The 19,119-nt window shown below is 37.8% G+C and overlaps 1 protein-coding gene across 1 annotated transcript; it reads right to left on the bottom strand.

The window, feature by feature from the left end:
* Window positions 1-9,250: 9,250 nt before the first annotated feature.
* LOC307120257 (C-type mannose receptor 2-like) lies at window positions 9,251-18,737 on the bottom strand. Its single transcript, XM_079807188.1, has 5 exons — window positions 18,664-18,737; window positions 18,462-18,500; window positions 18,010-18,369; window positions 10,315-10,662; window positions 9,251-10,150 (listed from the first exon to the last, which is right to left on the bottom strand). Exons 2-5 carry the CDS (start codon window positions 18,496-18,498, stop codon window positions 9,795-9,797), a joined length of 1,101 nt encoding a protein of 366 aa, XP_079663314.1. The 5' UTR covers window positions 18,499-18,500; window positions 18,664-18,737; the 3' UTR covers window positions 9,251-9,794.
* Between the last annotated feature and the right edge of the window lie 382 nt (window positions 18,738-19,119).

The raw sequence follows: 19,119 nt of genomic DNA, 5'->3' as shown, positions 1-19,119 counted from the left end.
AAGAGATCTGAAAAAAGTGCTGAGATTAAAGGAAGTAAATGTAGAACAAGAATTAGATCGCATAAAAAACAAGATGATTGGTAGTGTAGAATCGAAGGAAAAATTAATACAAGCGTTGAGAGAAACTCCATGTGGAAAATATAAAAACGATACTGGTTTGGTTGATCAGAAATACGCACATGAGATTTTAGGCGGAACACATAAACCACAAAGACAATATCCAATAAACAAATTGGGAAAAGATGAACTGGATCAAACAATAAAGGAATTGTTAGAACAGGAAGTTATTAAGGAAGTACCATCAGCAATCACAAATAGCCCTATACAATTAGTGCCTAAACCTGGAAATCAAGGATTTAGATTAGTAACAAATTTTAGGGCCCTGAATAAATTAACCCGTCCAGACCGTCGCTACCTGATCAATGCAAGAGATACAATTGAGAAATTAAGAGATGGCAAATTTCTAACGAAGTTGGATTTAATTAATGGATTTTGGGCAGTTCCAATAACGGAAAATAGTCAGGAAAAGACTGCGTTTACAGTAGGAAACAAACATTATTTATTCCAACGTTTACCACAAGGGTATGTCAATTCGTCGGTAGTATTTCAGGCGGTAATGATGGAGATATTAAAAGATTTACCTGTGGAGGTATACATCGATGACATCTTAATCATAAATGAGGAAGAGGAAGAACATGTAAATACTGTTAAAGAAGTGTTGAAAAGGATAGCAGACTCAGGATTAAAAATCAACATAAAGAAAAGCGAAGTTATGACGGACCTAGTTGAGTTTCTAGGATTTTGGGTGTCTGCTGGTAATCGAGGCATCACACAGACTATGAAGGAAAAGATAGCCGAGATAAAGACACCAGACAGCGTCAAAAATGTACAACAAATGATGGGGCTAATGAATTATGTCAGAGACATCATTCCAAAATTTAGCCAAGTGGCAAAGCCAATTTATGCCACAATAAAAGGGAACAAATTGAAATGGACTGAGGATGCGGAAAATGCACTTAGTGCTTTAAAGGAAGCAATTTTGTGCTCAGGACAGCTGGAAGGCAGAGAGGATGACAAAGATCTAGAGATTGATCTAGACATAGACGAGGCAGGTTATCAATTAATAATGCGGAATGAAAAAAGCTGTATACCAATACGCATTATGACAGGAAACTGGGAGTCCAGAGAAGAAATTTCTACCAGTTGAAAAGAAATTAGCTGCAATCAGTAAAAGATATGCAGAAATAAAAGGTCTGGCTAGAGGAAAGCAAATAATGATTAATACAGATGAAATGATAATGGCTCATCTGAACAAAAATAAGATCAAAGATGCTAAGGCCCAAAATACCAGATGGCAGAGGTGGCAGAATGTTATACTAGATCCTAGCATAACTATAATTAACAAGGAACGCAAAAAGTGTCAAAAGAAAAAGATACCATTATTTAAAGGAATAATGGTATACACTGATGGTTCTAAGACTCTGGCAGACAGCGAGGCCCATTGGGCATATATAATTAAAAATAAAAAAGGTGACGAGGTGACAGACAAGGGATCTTGTCCTGGCACAGCACAGACAGCAGAGGTGATGGCAGTGCTTAAGGCGCTAGAAAAATTGAAAGAAATGAATGCCAATCAAGTTATTATAGTTACCGACAGTAAATATGTAGAGACAAGTCTAAACGAAAACTTAGAAGTTTGGAAACAGAATGGTTTCTGTAAATATAACAAAAAGCCCATTGAGCATGAACAGATGTGGAAGGACATAGATGCTTTAGTGAGAGATTTAGACTTAGTCGTAATTCACCAGAAAGGGCACTCGAAGGAGAAGACAGATTATCCCAAGGGAATGAAGCAGTTGACAAATTAGCTAGGCTAAGGAGAGTGGTCATAATTGAAGATAAGGGAACAGGTGCGATTCAAAAACTGCATGACTGTTTAAAACACCCTGGTGTAAACTTAATGGGAAAAATACTGTCAGATAATAACATGAATATTCCTAATTGGAGGAAGAAATATAGAGAGATCAAGTTGAAGTGTGAGAACTGCATGAGAAAGGGATATCACAGAACAATCAGGAAAGATTATGGCAGAATACTCCCAGACAAAGCAAATGTGGAGTGGGATTTGGACATAGCTGGTCCACTTAATCCGCGCACTAAAAAAGGAAATAGATTCTTTTTAATTGCGGTGGAGGCATATCTAAATAAAATATGTGCTAAGCCATTAAAAGACCCTAGTGCTAAGAACATAATTAAGGCACTTGATGAATTAATGTCTGCATGGAATAGACCAGAGTTCATCAGAGTAGATAATGGATCATACTTTGTAGGAAATCAACTTGAAAACTGGCTAGCAGAAAAACATATCAAGTTGATCAAGTCCGTTCGTTATCATCCAGAGAGTAATGGATTGAGTGAAAGATCAATCGGCAGCTTGAAAAGCTTTTTTCGGGCAAACTATAACAATACGGAATGGGATGAACACATGGAAGAGGCTTTATACTTCGTTAATATGAATACAGGGAGTAGAGAGGCCAAAAAAGAAATCGAACAGCCTGAAGATAAGTGTCAGGTGGGAGATTTGGTGTGGATAAAGTTGACAAACAAACATCCAACTAAACCATTCAAAGATTTGATTACTAAAAGAGACAGAGTAATGAAAATCATAGATAAGCACACGGTCCAGTTAGAGCAGAACGGCGTGTGGAGCAAAAATAACCTGATTTTAATTAAATAATGGTAGACAGAAAAGATACTCCCTTAGACAGAAAGGGAGTGTGTAGTCAAGGCCGGAGAGCGGCAAATCACACGGGGCTGAATATAAATCTGTAGATGGTTTAAAGTAATAAATCACTTCAAGGTGGTTCAGAGGAAAAGACCGTGAGATTTCAAAATGCGAGTAATTAGTTTTCTGGATGGAATGTGAAGGTTATTAGAATCAAGAAAAATTAAGAGGATGTAACTAAACTATAGCCATATATCCAAAATGGTAAAAGAAAGCTATTAAAAGAGACTGTGACTGGCAGAAAAGCCAAATATGAACGTGTAAACATTAAGAACAAAACAGGCAGTATGTGGAAAAAGTATGGCTTGCATCATCAAGCAATGTAAGTATGAACCTATTTGTTTCTATTTTGAAACTATTTGTTGAAACCTTGCATTTGCAATGAAGGGGAATGGATATTGAAGGATTTTTAAGTAGGGGAAGATAAGCCCACTTGAAGTATTAAAAATCTCTTCAATACACAAGATTCGTAAGAAAGACTAGAATGGATAAAGTTATGAATCACTTGAGAATTAAAAGACCAAGGGAAGCTTGATATGTTACAGGAATGGAGTCCGAGAACCGAAGTGGGCCTTCGAGGTCAAGAGATCCTAGAGGAAGGCGAAGGTGGAATCGGACGTGTGTGCAGAGACCCGCTGCGGTGGGCGTGGTAATTATCAGTGCTATAGCCCTGATTATATTGTGGATTAGGATTAGATTGAGTGAAACAGGAATGGATAAAGATAAAGAAGTGGACATGGAATATATTGATCCAGATTATGAAATGGATACAACTTTTCTGATAAATGAAGGTCAGAGTGAAAAAGGAAGAGAAATAGAGCAGGTGAAGTCGCCTGATACGAGTGAAAAAAGGATGAGAAGGATAGAGGACAGGAATATCGCAATTGAATGTAAGGAAGAGTTCACAGATGCGAGGTATACAATGTATGAAACAATAGAAAAATTAAGTAATCCAGTTCCTGGGTTGAAATGGTATAGTGAAACTACAAGAATGGGTGAGATAGCATTGGGAAGAGACAGATTTGCAGAAAAAGAAAATAAGTTGTATCAAATAAGCATTAAAACGGACAAATTCTGGGAAGAGTGCAGTACTAGTGATGTGAGTGAATGTGCTAAGACTAAGTATAATTGGAAATTGCATAATATGTGGAGAAATAAAGTAATAGAGAAATTAATTGAACAATTTAATGGTAAGGAGTGTAAAGGACATGAGACGAGTTGGATCGGATGCGTATGCACACAACAGTGGAAGTGTGAGGCAGATGAAGATGGGACAGAAAATAAGGAGAATGACAGGGAGCATTGGTTGTTGTTTAGTGATACAAATGGCATTGTAAGTCAAGGTGTGAAATTAATAACTATGCTGGAGCATTCTCAGAGATGGATCAATATAATAACGGAAGATGATACAGTAACAGATCAAATGATACTTCAATTTAGATTATTTGACATATTAGAAGACGTAGCCACAAGGGAGGATGAGAAAGTAATCCCTGTGAAAATAGTGGATACAGAGGAAAGAAAAGGAGTGATTGTCAGTTATAACAATAACCGACTGGGAAAATATTATCCAATTCCGATTGTAAGAGTAAGAGTAAAAAACGATAAAGTGATGTTGTGGAGAATTCCTAAAGAAATTAAGGAATATCATGGAAGAGCAGATATCCCAGAGCCAGCATATGTAATATCTTGGGGTGAGAAAGGAAGATTATCGAAAGAAGAGAAAATGTTTAAATTTAAGAAGTTCTGGTCAGTGGTGTGGAGTGGAGGTATCCACCAATGGCTGTATGCAGGATGGACATGTGATAATGTGCAGATAGACGGGAATTGGAAAAGAAATGAAATAAATCAAGGAATATGCAGGATAATTTCAGAACCAATTGCAACTGAAAAAGCGATTTATGCTGACACACTAGGGAACTTCAGTTCACAGGAAAATGGTAGGTGTATGCCACCATTTCCTTTTTATTTTATGGTAGCGAGAAGACAATTTTACAACAAACAACTAGAACATGTAGAGCCCAAAAGGATGACACTAAAGGATGGAATTCAAACTATGAATGAGAAGGTGAAGAAACGATTCCTGAAAATGGCAGGAATAGGAGAGAATACATTCGCCTCAATAAAATGGCTAATGAATAACTTTAAATTAATATTGACTATGACAACGGTAGTGTTTGTGCTAATCTTAATTGAGTGCACCGGATTAGGTAGAATGTTTCGATTATGTATGTTGGTAACATGGAGATTGTGCAAATATATTAGATGTTGTGACCAGACGAGGTCAAGGTCGAACAGTGTGGCTCCCCAGCCTGGGGACACTCCCCAGGGAAATGTAGGTGTGGCGAGACCTATAAGAAGCCTGAGCAGGGTGTAGAAGAATAGAGATAGCATAAAGGTTCAAAGGAACAGAAATCCTAAAAGATGGCTGATAGCAGAATGAGGAACTTGGGGGAAACAGACAGTACTTTGGACACACTCGATGATTTCGGGACAATGGTAAAATTACAATTTTATATTTTATATAGAGGATATTGTGTAAGAAAAAAAAGGAAAGATATAGAAATTAAAAGGAAGGTTGGATTTTGTTTATAGGAGCTAAAGAGGAGCATCACAGGCCATATAATTACAAGACACCGAGATTGCTGGATAATAACTAAGGAAGATGAATGTATGAAATGCCATGAAATGTTGTGGACGGATAATGAGGTTCTTCTGTCAATGGGAAGCCTATGCAATGCATGTTTTACTAAAACCAACACAGTGATATGGTACAATGAACAAGATGTTATGGAGTACTGTTTTGATGTATTTGAGCTGGTAGAAATGATAAATGTGGAAATGATGGATAAATTGAAATATATGTTCATGGAGCTCCACCCAGTGGCGAAAGAAGTGTATAGCGATCGGTTAGCTCATAGACTCTGGAGGAAGGAAGACCAATTGTTTGTACATGTGTTACATGCAAAAGGAAGGGGCAGTGATTTGAGAGTGATTAAACACAATGGAATATTTTATCTTGTAGCTCAAAGAGATGAAGGACCTCCGATTGAGAGAGAGGCCGAAGGCCAATCCCCAATTGACCCCTCAGGACTCCGGGAGAGTGAGAGCGGCTCGGGGCAAGGTAGTGATACCGGAGGCTCTAATTCCGACATTCAGCTGGTGCCAAACCTGTATGAGTAATGGAAAGAGCCGCGCATTTATCTGTGAAGCTCCTGATGGGCAGTTAATTGGGGCATGTCCACATGAGATAACTAATGGTAGATGGATGCGAGTTAGATTTGGAGCATACTTAACAATAATTAAGCAGAGTACAATAAATTGGCCTTCCACAACCCGAATTAACGGAAAAATAATAGGTAGTGAATCGATCAGACCAATAAATAAAAGGCCCTGGGTAGAGAAATATATGAACATATCTCAAAGGAATGTTTATACTGAAACTGGACAGGTTTATGCTCAATTTACCAGATATGACAAGCGAAGGAAGTGTTATGTGAATTACCTTGATTTGGAAATAAAAGACTAAAATTTGCATGAGGGGCATGTTAGAATAATGATGAAATTGATTATTTTATTCCCAATATATATCCAGGGATAAGGCCTAATATAAAGAGGTCTTACTCCCAATATGTAACCAAGAATAATGCCAAATGTAAAGAGGCATATGTTAACCACACAAGTATGTTATGCATGGTTTTATGATGTTGAAACTATATAGAAAATATAGTGGAGGTTTTATAGAGAACCTTTATGTCAGACTTTATAAGAGTCTTACAGAAAATATAGTGGAGGTTTTATAGAGAACCTTTATCGTGGACTTTATAAGAGCCACAAGTAGAATAGAAATAGCAAAGTGAAGTAAAGAGTTGTTTATGTGGCCGAGAAACTTTTATAAGAAGTTTTTATTTTTCACAACTTTTATGTATAAGCTGTTTATAAGGCCGAAAAGCCTAAAGAAGGTTTTTCTTATACAACTTTCATAAATGACTTTGTAAGCATGGGAAAACACAGAAACATAATGTTGTACAAATGTTTAGCTTTGGTTCAAGTGAATACATGACACAAGATTCTGTAAAAATGTTTTATTTGGTTTTATAGTAAAGACACGGAAGCAAAGACTTTCTGTAAAAATGTTTTATTTGGTTTTATAGTAAAGACACGGAAGCAAAGACTTTTTCTAAAAATGCTTTATTTGGTTTTATAGTAAAAGCTCAAGAGACATTGTTTGGTAAAAAGTATTTTATTAGGGTTGGTGTAAAAACCACACTAAGACATGTTTTGTAAAATATGTTTTATTGAAGAGATAAAGAAAGACAGTGAGCCATATGTATGCAGGTCATTTATTCATGTAAAAAGAACAAGCAAATGAAATGTAACCTGTATAAGCATGCAAGCATGTAACAAAGTATTAAACGAAGAAATAGGTTTTACCCAGGATGATATCTTGCAGACAAGACGAAGGAGGAGATTAAGGATCCAAGCCAGAAGAAGAAGAATGAAAGAGTACAGAGCATTATATACTAAAATGTTGAAGGAATTCAGGGAGTTGACAATGGTTCAAAATCTGGGATTGGATGAACTGTACCTATGTGATTGAATATGTAATGAAGAGGTGTGATGATTAAAAAGTATATAAGGTCATGATCTCTGTATGACCATCACAAGCTGAGAGCGACAAGCTGCTTCTCCATTGCTTGATGATGCGAGCCTAACATCTGCTGGTGACTCTTGTGTACTGACGTTTTGAAACTTAAAACTGTTCTTTTTGTTACTTTTATTGATTGTATGTAAAACTTTTGTTAATGGAAAAATAAATCTACTTATAATTGATTTATAAAAGAAAACGTTTGCCACGTCTCTGCTTTCTAAACGAGTTGATCTGAACCAGACACGGAGGGGGTCTGTTCTTCTAGAGAGTAAGTATAAATTTATATTTATGATCTAGTTAAGGATTTGACCTGCTTTACCTAGCCTGAGAATATAAACTAAAACTTGGTAGAAGGTGTGTGGGATCTAGATAGATTGTACACCGAATAACAACACCAACACCCTATCAACTCTCCCCTAATCCCACCCTAACCCCAAACACCAACACCCTATCAACTCTCCCCTAATCCTACCCTAACCCCAAACACCAACACCCTCTCCCCTAATCCCACCATAACCCCAAACACCAACACCCTCTCCCCTAATCCCACCATAACCCCAAACACCAACACCCTATCAACTCTCCCCTAATCCCACCCTAACCCCAAACACCAACACCCTCTCACCTAATCCCACCATAACCCCAAACACCAACACCCTATCAACTCTCCCCTAATCCCACCCTAACCCCAAACACCAACACCCTCTCACCTAATCCCACCATAACCCCAAACACCAACACCCTATCAACTCTCCCCTAATCCCACCATAACCCCAAACACCAACACCCTCTCCCCTCTCCCCTAATCCCACCATAACCCCAAACACCAACACCCTCTCCCCTCTCCCCTAATCCCACCATAACCCCAAACACCAACACCCTCTCCCCTCTCCCCTAATCCCACCCTAACCCCAAACACCAACACCCTCTCACCTAATCCCACCATAACCCCAAACACCAACACCCTATCAACTCTCCCCTAATCCCACCATAACCCCAAACACCAACACCCTCTCCCCTCTCCCCTAATCCCACCATAACCCCAAACACCAACACCCTCTCCCCTCTCCCCTAATCCCACCCTAACCCCAAACACCAACACCCTCTCACCTAATCCCACCATAACCCCAAACACCAACACCCTATCAACTCTCCCCTAATCCCACCATAACCCCAAACACCAACACCCTCTCCCCTCTCCCCTAATCCCACCATAACCCCAAACACCAACACAAAATTACCTAAAATTCAACAAAAGAGTAAAGATTTTACCAAAATAAAAAGACACAACAACAAAAAATAATAATAAATAGTGACAAATACAGTTTGGTTATCTAAATGTAATGTATTGATTAACTTTCAAAGTGTAGCACTCTCCTCACAAACCCATCAACCAGACTGACTGAGCCAACACGGACTGGTTAAGTAAGATCTGGAGTTCGAACCTTCTGACACGTAAAGCAAAACGCGCACGTGATTGGACAGAAAGTGAGGCTTCATTTGTCATCGATCACGTGACTTTGGGAAACCAATACACACCCCGATACGGAACTTCACTAGAAATTGTCTCGCATTCGTGATACGCGCTTCAACGCTTCAGTGTCATGCGTAACATCACAAATTCCTTGATGGACTGAATTGTTCCTCATGGTGTAGCCTATATCGTGATTGTTGGTACACAAGACATTTGATGTAAACCACCATTTTTCTAAGTTGTGATTTATTTCTGCTAAGATGAACTATTTTCCTTCCTGACCATTATTGAATCGGATCATGGTAGGGAGGTGGGTGTCTTTTTATTTTATTTGTTTTTTCACGTTTATGTTTAAGAAGGGAGGGAAGCTATTGTACTTTTTGTTTGTTATTTGATATCTAGGTTAGTATTGTAAAATTAGTTAGCTTTCTTTTGTTATTTGTTTTGTCTTTGCCCCCTCCTGACGTTTATGTTTCTCCTTATTTACTCTTGTTTAATACATTTACTTCTATCAGGACCACTATCACCCAAGATGATTGACAACTACATACAATTTGGATTTTTAACCCAGCATTTTTAGAGTGTGTTGAATATATTTTTGAGTTGTTTTTTCAGAAGAGAACAACTGTAAATTTGAAATGTACAGTAAATGTAGGCCACATAAACACTCATTTTGATTTCATGGGTTCTTTACAATATATAGTGCACATTAGTATTTTAAATGCCCAATATTTTTTTACATTGATATTAAAGACTTCAATGATTTTCTTTATTTACATAAATTAATTTCATTTTACTTTGATCTAAGCACATTATCTGATGAAAACAGTAAAAATGCTGTTTGCCAGTTAAAAAAGAAGAAGAAAGAACAACACAAACATCCTTCACTCATAATTTGTGCAGATGAAGTTGAGTTTGTTGTTTTCAGGAAGGCTGATCCAACGCTGATCTCCTCCAGACTGAACTGCTCCAGATCTCACTTCAGACTCACAGTGATCTGAATCATCTATCGCCCAGTTCTGATAGCACACGGTGTCTCCGCTCACCCAGAACCAGAGTCCCACAGTGCAGGAGTGACGTAAACCCAACCACACCTCCGCAGTAGACGCCCCTTTAACCACATTCATCACACGACGCTGCATCTCGTCTGAATGAACCGAGACCAGATCCACATGATTCTGTCTGCAGTATCTCAGAGCTTCAGACCACGTCCGGTTCTCTTTGATCAGAATCAGTTTATCTGGACACAAAACAAACCACAAGCAAAAACTAGAGAGAGACTGATCAAAAACAACATGCAGAACAAACACTGTGGAGGAATCTGTCCTGTCAGACATGTAGCGTGAACTTTAAGATATCTGGAGCTGATGATGGAGTGTGTGTGTTTTGAGAGGATCTGCTCACCTTCATGACACACAAAAGGACATTGGCTGTTGCAAAGGATGTTATTCCATTTTCTCAGAGCGTCCTGTCCGATCGTGGTGATGACTGCACAGTTTTCATCACCATCACTTGGTTCACCAGACTTCCAGTATCTGAATGAGGAGTTCCTCTGATCTGACCACTGCCATGAGTCTCTGAACAGGCCGATCCAGACATCATCAGATATGAGACTATCATTGATGAACTTCTGAATCTGTTGATTCTCATTCTGGTTCCTCACACTGACCAGATCAATGTGATTCTGTCTGCAGTAACTCTGAGCGTCTCTCCAGTTCTTCATCTGATTGACAAAGACGAGTCCTGTGCTCACTTTAAGAAAAACACATGGAAACAGATTCAGAGTCAGTTTGTTCATTATTCTTACACTGATTTATGGTTTGGATGTGAATAAGAGCAGCGGTGGAGCACCAAAAACACGTGTCATTCAGAGACTGATATTCAGAATGTATTTATGATGATTTTGTTGATATGATAGTAAATAAAATGTGTGAACATCATTATGATTTTAATATGCTTTCTATTTCTCCATATAAAATTATGGATTCAGACACAAAAAGCTGAATGAGAGAAATGCCAAACAGAAGAAGATGCTACACTGCAGCTAAATGTGCAGTTAAAGGGTTAGTTCACCCAAAAATGAAAATTCTGTCAGTAATTACTCACCCTCATGTTGTTCCAACCATGTTAGACCTTCGTTCATCTTCGGAACATAATTTAGTATATTTTTGATGAAATCTGAGAGCTGTCTCACTCCTCCATAGGCTTTCAGAGGGACTGAAACTTGATGGCCCAGAATAGTAAGTAAAAACGTCATTTAAGGAGTCCAAATGACTACAGTGGCTCTGTATTAAGTCTATCATGCGACGAAAATACTTTTTGAGCGGAAAAACAACAAAAATAACAACTTTATCACACTATTATTGTTGTTCAATTTGAGCCTCTGACGAGAGTTCGCGGGAGTGCCACGACGCATGCGCAAGAACTGAGATTAGCCCTACTCCGAAAGAGTGAGCAGCCAGTAACAAGTAGTAGTAGAAGAAGAACGCCGTAATCTCAGTTCTCGCGCATGCACATGTTCTTGGTCTGTACTAGTCATTTCCAAATTAGTAGTTGCAGTCTTAATGCTCAATTGATTTTAATCGACTATTATTCCTACATGTTGAGCAGTGGTGTATTCCTAAAAAATTGGTGTACAACAATATATAGTGAAAAATATATTTTGTTCATACATTATAAATTCTACAAGGTATGACATTTAGTAAAGGGGTCACAAATAGTTAAAAAAGCTTTCTAATATGTGTTGGTGTTGATGTTTTCTCCATTTCCATTTGCCTTGTTAGTTCACGTGGCTGTTCTAGATCATGTTTGACTCCACAGCGTTTTAAAGTGGTAAACTCTCAATAGATTCAAATAGGTTGCACGTTTTATCAACGGTCACGAGGAATGGCTTGTGGAAATCTCATCACACTTTGATTACGGTGATTCGCACACCACTCGTGCACAAATAAATAAACCGGGCTTCAGTTCAATATGTTGCATTGTTAATTAGTCTTTTTAGTTTGTAAGGGAACTTGCCGCTTATAAAAGCTCTGAATGCAAGATGCATATAATTAATAACAGTGATGGGGAGTAGTTAACTACAAGTAGCCACTAACTTAACTACATTTTTTAGTAGCTTGTCAGTAGCTCAGTTACTTTTAAAACAAGCAGGTTTCAGAATGAAGTGCACTATGTTCACGCAAGCAGCGCATGATCCGCATCTCAGAGCGGCTCTGATCACACACCGTCACCATCACTGCACCGTTTACCTGCATTTTTGTCTACTCCTGTGTATCCAAGTCGCTTATCTTGCATTGATGTGACATGCAATTTGTAGCACTTTGACTTTTGCACTTTGACAGTCAGTTTGAGATATAGACTATGTATTGTATATTTGGATGGTTTACAAAATAAAACTTTACTCTTATCATAATTGTATTGCATTGTGTTGTATTAAACCCCAAACATTTAACTTAAAACATTCTTTATTAACGATTATTCAGTTATTTGTAAATATGCAATTTAATTGTAGAAAAAAAAAATCAAAGAAGTTTTGATGTAGCTGCATTTTGGTAGTAACTTGTAGTTTATCTACTTTTTCAGAAGGGTAGCTTGACTGTAGTTTAACTACTTTAATTTATAAGTAGCTTGTCAAACTACAGTTTCAGAGTAGCTTCCCTAACAATAATAACCGAATTCACTGACCAATGTATTTCTTATGAACTGTGTGTTGTAAATTAGAGTAATAATAACAATAATAGAGTGTTTAATTAACTCATATGCAAATTTTGATCCTTAGAAGTCTTAATACGAAAACATTCCTGGGTAAGAATAAGGTATACCACGTATACGTGCGTATGGCCTCGACTAACTGTGTTGGATTTAATTGTGTACATCGGTCCCACATGAATCAATTAAGTTAAACAAACATAATTTGTTCATGTAACTTCAACATCATGGAATTAAGTTATTTTAAGTGATTTAATTATGTAGTCTCAAAGTGAATTTTATATGGCTCCCTGACATGATTCAGGCATTCAATTTCATATATGCATTCATCCACTTCAAATTCATATATTTTAATGTTACACAACTGAATTATAATACTGTACTAGCTAGTTCACAAACTTCTAGCGAGTAACAGCACACATTAGCATCTTAAAGGCTAAGCATTTAAAGCTTCTTCAGCTAGGGATGGCTGACTCGAAACGGACGTTTCAACGCTTTGCTGAGATCCCGAAGCTCAGATGTTTTGAAACACTGCTCTGAACTGTGATTCGAAACACCCATGTCACGTGACTATGGCTAAATGAAGCTTCAAGTGTTTCATCAGGTGGCGCTGCCGAAACTGCGTTTGATTGAAAGGGGCGGGAACAAACCACACAGTCACACATCTGTATGAACCCAATTCCTCACAGTTTAAAAGTGAAGTTAATCTGTCTTCACCTTGTGGGGTTTTGTGAGAGGAGAGAGATTTTGTGATAGCAGTAATTTTCCATATACTTGCTAAAAAAAATATTCGTGCATGCCAGCAACAAGTGTCCCTTGTGAGAAAAAAAAAGGAAATCGGCTAAGTCCTTCAACAGAAGAGCAAATATTTTTCATTAATTTATGTAACAAATGTGACACATTTATTTTTATTAAAGGTGTCATGAACTGGCTTTTAAAAAATTTGTATACTGTTGTCTGAGGTCAACTTATGACGTTTGCAAGGTTTTTATATTCAAAAACATCATAATGAATAAGTAATAGGCTACTTTCTTGTCACATGCCTGTCCTGTCTCTTGTAGCACGTGGTGTTTTTGTTATTTTCCTGTCTCTGTCTGGATCCCACCCCCCTTGTTATCTCGTTATTGGTTTCATTTGCCCCTCCTGTGTTCCCTCATTCCCTGCTTGATTTGTCCCCTTTATAAGTTCCTTTGTGTGTTCAGTCTTCGTCGGATCGTTGTTATGTCTACGTCCCCTGTGATTTCTGTTTAGTATGTTTTTAGTTTGTTTTGTTATTTCTAGTTTATGTTGCCCCCTCGTGGGTTTTGTTTTGTATTTATGTTTATTTTTATAAATAAATCCTTTATTTCTGCACTTGAGTCCTCGTACCAGTTTCTTCTTGTTTGGACGTGACATTTCTGACTTGGTTTTTTGAGGCTTTCTGAAAAACGATTGGTTTTGATGGGCGTGCCTCACTGAAGACTTGGAAGTAAACGTCCATGGCTAGATTGAAACCGATTTGCATATTTAATGAGCTTTGGCTCCCCTGTCAGTGACAGCGTGTGGCAAACGGCAACCAGAATGAATCTCCCAGCCACAGCCAGGACTCGCAAAATATCTTTATCAAACAAACACAATGATTCATCTCTCATCCACCTTTTCTTTGACTAACAAGGCAGTTTTCAGCTCTGAATCTTACAGGATATGCTTATATTACCATTATCTTTATATATCAGAAGCTCAAGGGAAAGTTGATTTCTCAATTCATCACCCCTTTAATGTTTATTTTTCATGACCAAAGAAACAAAACTATAGTTCTTCACATTGAGGAGGCTACAGGTTATAAAACCAAGATCATGTAGTTGTCAGACAGATGTTATTTATTTTTATTTTTTGGATTTTTTTTATTTTTATTCATGGATCATTGTCAAGGTTATTTCAGATCAACACATGTAAGTGACCACTAGGTGTCGCTGTAGAGACGGATGTCAGATTGATTCGAAGCTTTGAAACAATATGGGACATTTGCTTCAAATGCATATTTTAGTGCTTCACAAACCCTCAGTTTGCCCATCACTACCTTTAACAAAGTTATTATAACATTAGTTGTTTTAGTCCACAGACTAAGTAAATGCTCCACTCTTCTCCACAATGGTAACCCACTGTAATTTAAATTGTTCTAATAATTCCAACACATTGCATATTAAACACTATTAAACACAATCAAGTCTCCCCATTTCTCATCTTGCTCAAAAATACATAAAATAACACTTTTACATATAAAATAACAACATTTACTCTCTCTTGATTTAGGCATATATAAAGCATGCTGGGAACTAACAAGCCCCACCCAGTTTTAGTTAATGCAGTACAAATCATTCATGTAATCTCAACACAAACGGATTAAGTAAACTTCAATTTGACTTATATTTAAGTGGATTGAACACATTCAAATTAAGGTAGGACAAAATGTATAGCAATTGTGTTGCTTTTGCTCATTTTAATAAAGCAATTTGAACAATCTTTTTTTTAATCTTTTTTTTTCAGAGCACCACTGATGTTAAAGGGGTGATGAATTGAGAAATCAACTTTCCCTTGAGCTTTTGATATTTAAGAGGTCATGGCAAATATAAGAATATCCTGTAAGTTTCAGAGCTGAAAACTTTCTTGTTGGTCAAAGAAAAGCTTTTATTGACACCAGACCCTGAAAACGATCTTGTGCTTCACCTTTACGTCATCGCGCGACGAAACACCGCCTCTACAGAATAATAAGCACGTGTAACAGTAGCCCCGCCCACTGACTCATGGAGCTGGTAGGATTGCTCTAGCCAGCAGCAATAAACATGCCGACGATATTGCGCTATTCCTGGTTGGGGAAGAACAAAGTCGCTGCATAAGCTTCCCTCGGATCCTAATATTAGGAATATGTGGTTGAACTTTATTTTTAATGAAGTTCCAGCTCACGTGGGGATTTGCAGACAGAGTGCGATTGAAACACAACGCTGTGCCTTCTATATTGGACCCGACAGGAATGGTGCAGCACACTTATGTGAGTAAAACATGTTTTTTATACGTGATAGTATTGCATTGTTACAGATCGTTTGATATGTGTACGATTGTGTATTGATTATGTGTAGAGAGACTTGTTGTAACGTTATGTGTGTGTCCGCACGAGTGAGAGTGTGTCCGTGTCCGCAAGTGTGTGTGTGTCTCCGCGCGAGTGTGAGTGTCTCCCCGCGCGAGTGTGTGTGTGTGTGTGTGTGTGTGTGTGTGTGTCTCCGCGCGAGTGTGAGTGTCTCCCCGCGCTAGTGTGTGTGTATGTGTGTGTGTCTCCGCGAGTGGGCATGTTTTTGTGAAATATCAGGACACAAATGTGTGTGTGTGTGGGCATGTTTTTGTGAAATATCAGGACACAAATGTGTATAATGACATGGGTATGACATAGGTATTACAAAAAGAGGGTGAAATATGAGGACGTTCCCCATGTCCTCACTTTTCAAAATGCTCATAAATCACACAGAATGAGGTTTTTTTCACAGAAAGTAAACTGCACAGTCTCCTGTGAGGGCTAGGTTTAGGGGCAGGGGCAGTGTAAGGGGATAGAAAATACGGTTTGTACGGTATAAAAACCATTACGCCTATGGAATGTCCTCACATTTCACAAAAACAAACATGTGTGTGTGTGTGTGTGTGTGTCTCCCCGCGCGCGCGCGCGTGTGTGTGAGAGAGATTTAGTGTTTGTTTGATATTTTGCGAGTTCTCTGAGCATTTCCCCACAAATCTTATCCAATCCTAGCCGTGGGCGTTTACTTCCAAGTCTTCAGTGCGGCACGCCCATCAAAACCTAGTGTTTCTCAGAGAGCCTCAAAACCAAGGCAGAAAATAGCCTATTACTTATTCATTATGATGTTTTTGAATGTAAAAACCACATAAACGCCATAAGTTGACCTCAGATAACAGTATACATTTTAAAAAAAAAAGCCAGTTCATGACCCCTTTAAGTTAAAAAGAACATAAATTCTAATGATAGTCATGGTGTTGAATTGCATGTAATTAGAGGTTAAACTAAATCAAATGGTGTTTTAGTGCCCTCTAGTGGTTATCTAATACTGACATTTGTAAATTTGTCCATGACTGTGCACCTTAGTTCAACAGAAAATGGCTGAAATAGCTGTGGGTAAGCGTGTTTAACATGAAATCACACTCCAGAACATTTTTACATTCACCGTTTCCTGCTGGTGGATCTCCTCGCCTTCTTCCGAAATGCAGAATCACTGACAACATTCAAAAGCCTCTTCCGTGAGCACTTGACCTCATCTTAAAAAAAACTACAATGTCCAAAACTTAGTTTTTCAAGCACTTTTTGTGATGTTTTGCCTCTTCATGACGGACCGCTTCCTGAAGTCCTCAGTTGTAAGTCGCTTTGAATAAAAGTTTCTGCTAAATTAATAAATGTAAATGTAAATATTATTTTATAATTAATTAAGTAATTAATCCAAAGTTTGAACTTTTATGAGTAGGCTAAAGCATCTTCATTTGACCGTGTGTTGTGTGACTGTTTACAGTAAACCTTCACGTTGCTCAAAAACAGTGCAGAAAGAAAGGAATTATATACCAGTACATTTCACCTGCTGGCACTTCTAGGTATAAATGCCCCGTTTTTAATCTGGTTTTATCTAAACTATTTTTAATAACAGGGGATTGTAAAAAAAAACAAAATTTTAGTAAAAAAAAAAAAAAACAGCAGTGGTTCTAATGTTAAAGGGGGGGTCTAATGCTATTTTCAAATAACCCATGCTAAACAGGTTATCTTTCCCTCACTACCAGAAACACACTTCTTTAGTGACTGTTGATTTCATGGTCTAAACACAAAATGCCATTCCCGTAACCCGAATGAAGCTCGTTGATGGGTTTGGCTGTTTCCTGAAAGAATCGGTACAGTGTATCTGTCTTTTATAAATATAATAAAACTAAAGACTCTTGGGAGATATGAAGGATGTACTCTATAGGTACTCAAGATTAACACAGACTGGCAGAACTGTGTTATGTACCCTTTAAGAAATTACAGGTTTGTGTTGAGATCCTGAAGGCTGAAAATATCAAGCTTTATCCGCTCTAGTCACTGCTGCTATATTTAATATGAATATTATCAATTCAAAAGCATCATGAACCCAAGTTGATTGTGAAGACCATTGACACCAATGTTCTCTCTGATCAACTTAACTCTTGATGCTTTTGGGAAACACAGCCTATATCAGTATCAATCTCTTTCCCTCTGTGTGTTTTTTTTTTCTTCTGGAAAATATTTTGTACAGTCTCTTCAATATTCACAATATTGCATACAAAAATGGCATATGGTGCATCTATTTTAAATGAATGGTTGTTGTAATTTTAAATAGCTGCACTCACTGTTGTTGCAGATGAAATGGTGAGTAGAATCACAGGTAAAATCCTCCCATTGTCCATTTTTCATCACAGCACATCTCTCATGTCCGTTATTTGGTTGTCCAGATCTCCAGTTCAGATCGAGCGCAGGATCACCTGAAGACCACTGCCATTTATCAACACCCGTCTTCTGCAGCCCAATCCAGACATCCTGAACACCTCCATCATTCACACTCTTCTTCAGCTCGTTCATGTTGTTCATGTTGTCAACGGTGGCCAGATCTGTGTAATTCTCTCTGCAGTATCTCTGAGCTTCAGTCCAGTTCTTCAACACGTTTATAAAGTGATACTGACGCTGAACACATTCAGATACGGAGCAGAGAGCTGTGAAAGAGAGGGTTTGATTTAATGCTTTTCATAACAGGGTCAAACCTGATGAAACTATAAACCATAAATAAAACAACAAACACACTCACCAATGAGAAGAAGAACGAAATATAGAGTTTGGTCCATTTCTGAGGAAGAAACACATTGAAAAATTTAATTCATCTTAGAGTAAAACATTATCATGTAATAAAATACATTTTAGCAGCATTACTCGATTCACAATCATTCAGACAATATTAACATCTCAAAGTCTAATTGTGTCTGAAGAATGAACATGTGAGTTGTTCTTACTTTAGAGGTCGTGTGTTTCTGTCGTGAGTCTGATGTTTCTGTCTGCAGCTTTAAACTACGTGATTATTATATCTGCTCTTATCCCTCATTCAGGGCATCACATCATTTGTTTATTTCTCTGAAAACCCCATGTCATATTTTACTTCCTCTATTTTTGTGTATGTGTCCAACTCTTTCCCTTCATTTGCATATTGATGTCTGTCAGTATCCGTCAATATGAATATGGACCTTAATCCAACAATTCTTTACATATGAACATTCATAATTTACATTTTAACTTTAATAACTAAACAGTTTAATGTTATTGCTGGACTGTACAACTCGTGTTACATCAATATAATGTGTTTGTGTTTTTGGGGACACTTTTTTCCTTTTTGGCTTTTTGAGGAAAAGATGGATTTGTTTGCCCTTGTTTCTTCTTTCCTCTTCTGAGAGCTGAGCCGTTGAAGAGGAGAC

This window comes from Gobio gobio (genome assembly GCF_949357685.1).
Source record: "Gobio gobio genome assembly, chromosome: 2".
NCBI lineage: Eukaryota > Metazoa > Chordata > Actinopteri > Cypriniformes > Gobionidae > Gobio > Gobio gobio.
This window is presented reverse-complemented; position numbering and strand designations above follow the sequence as displayed.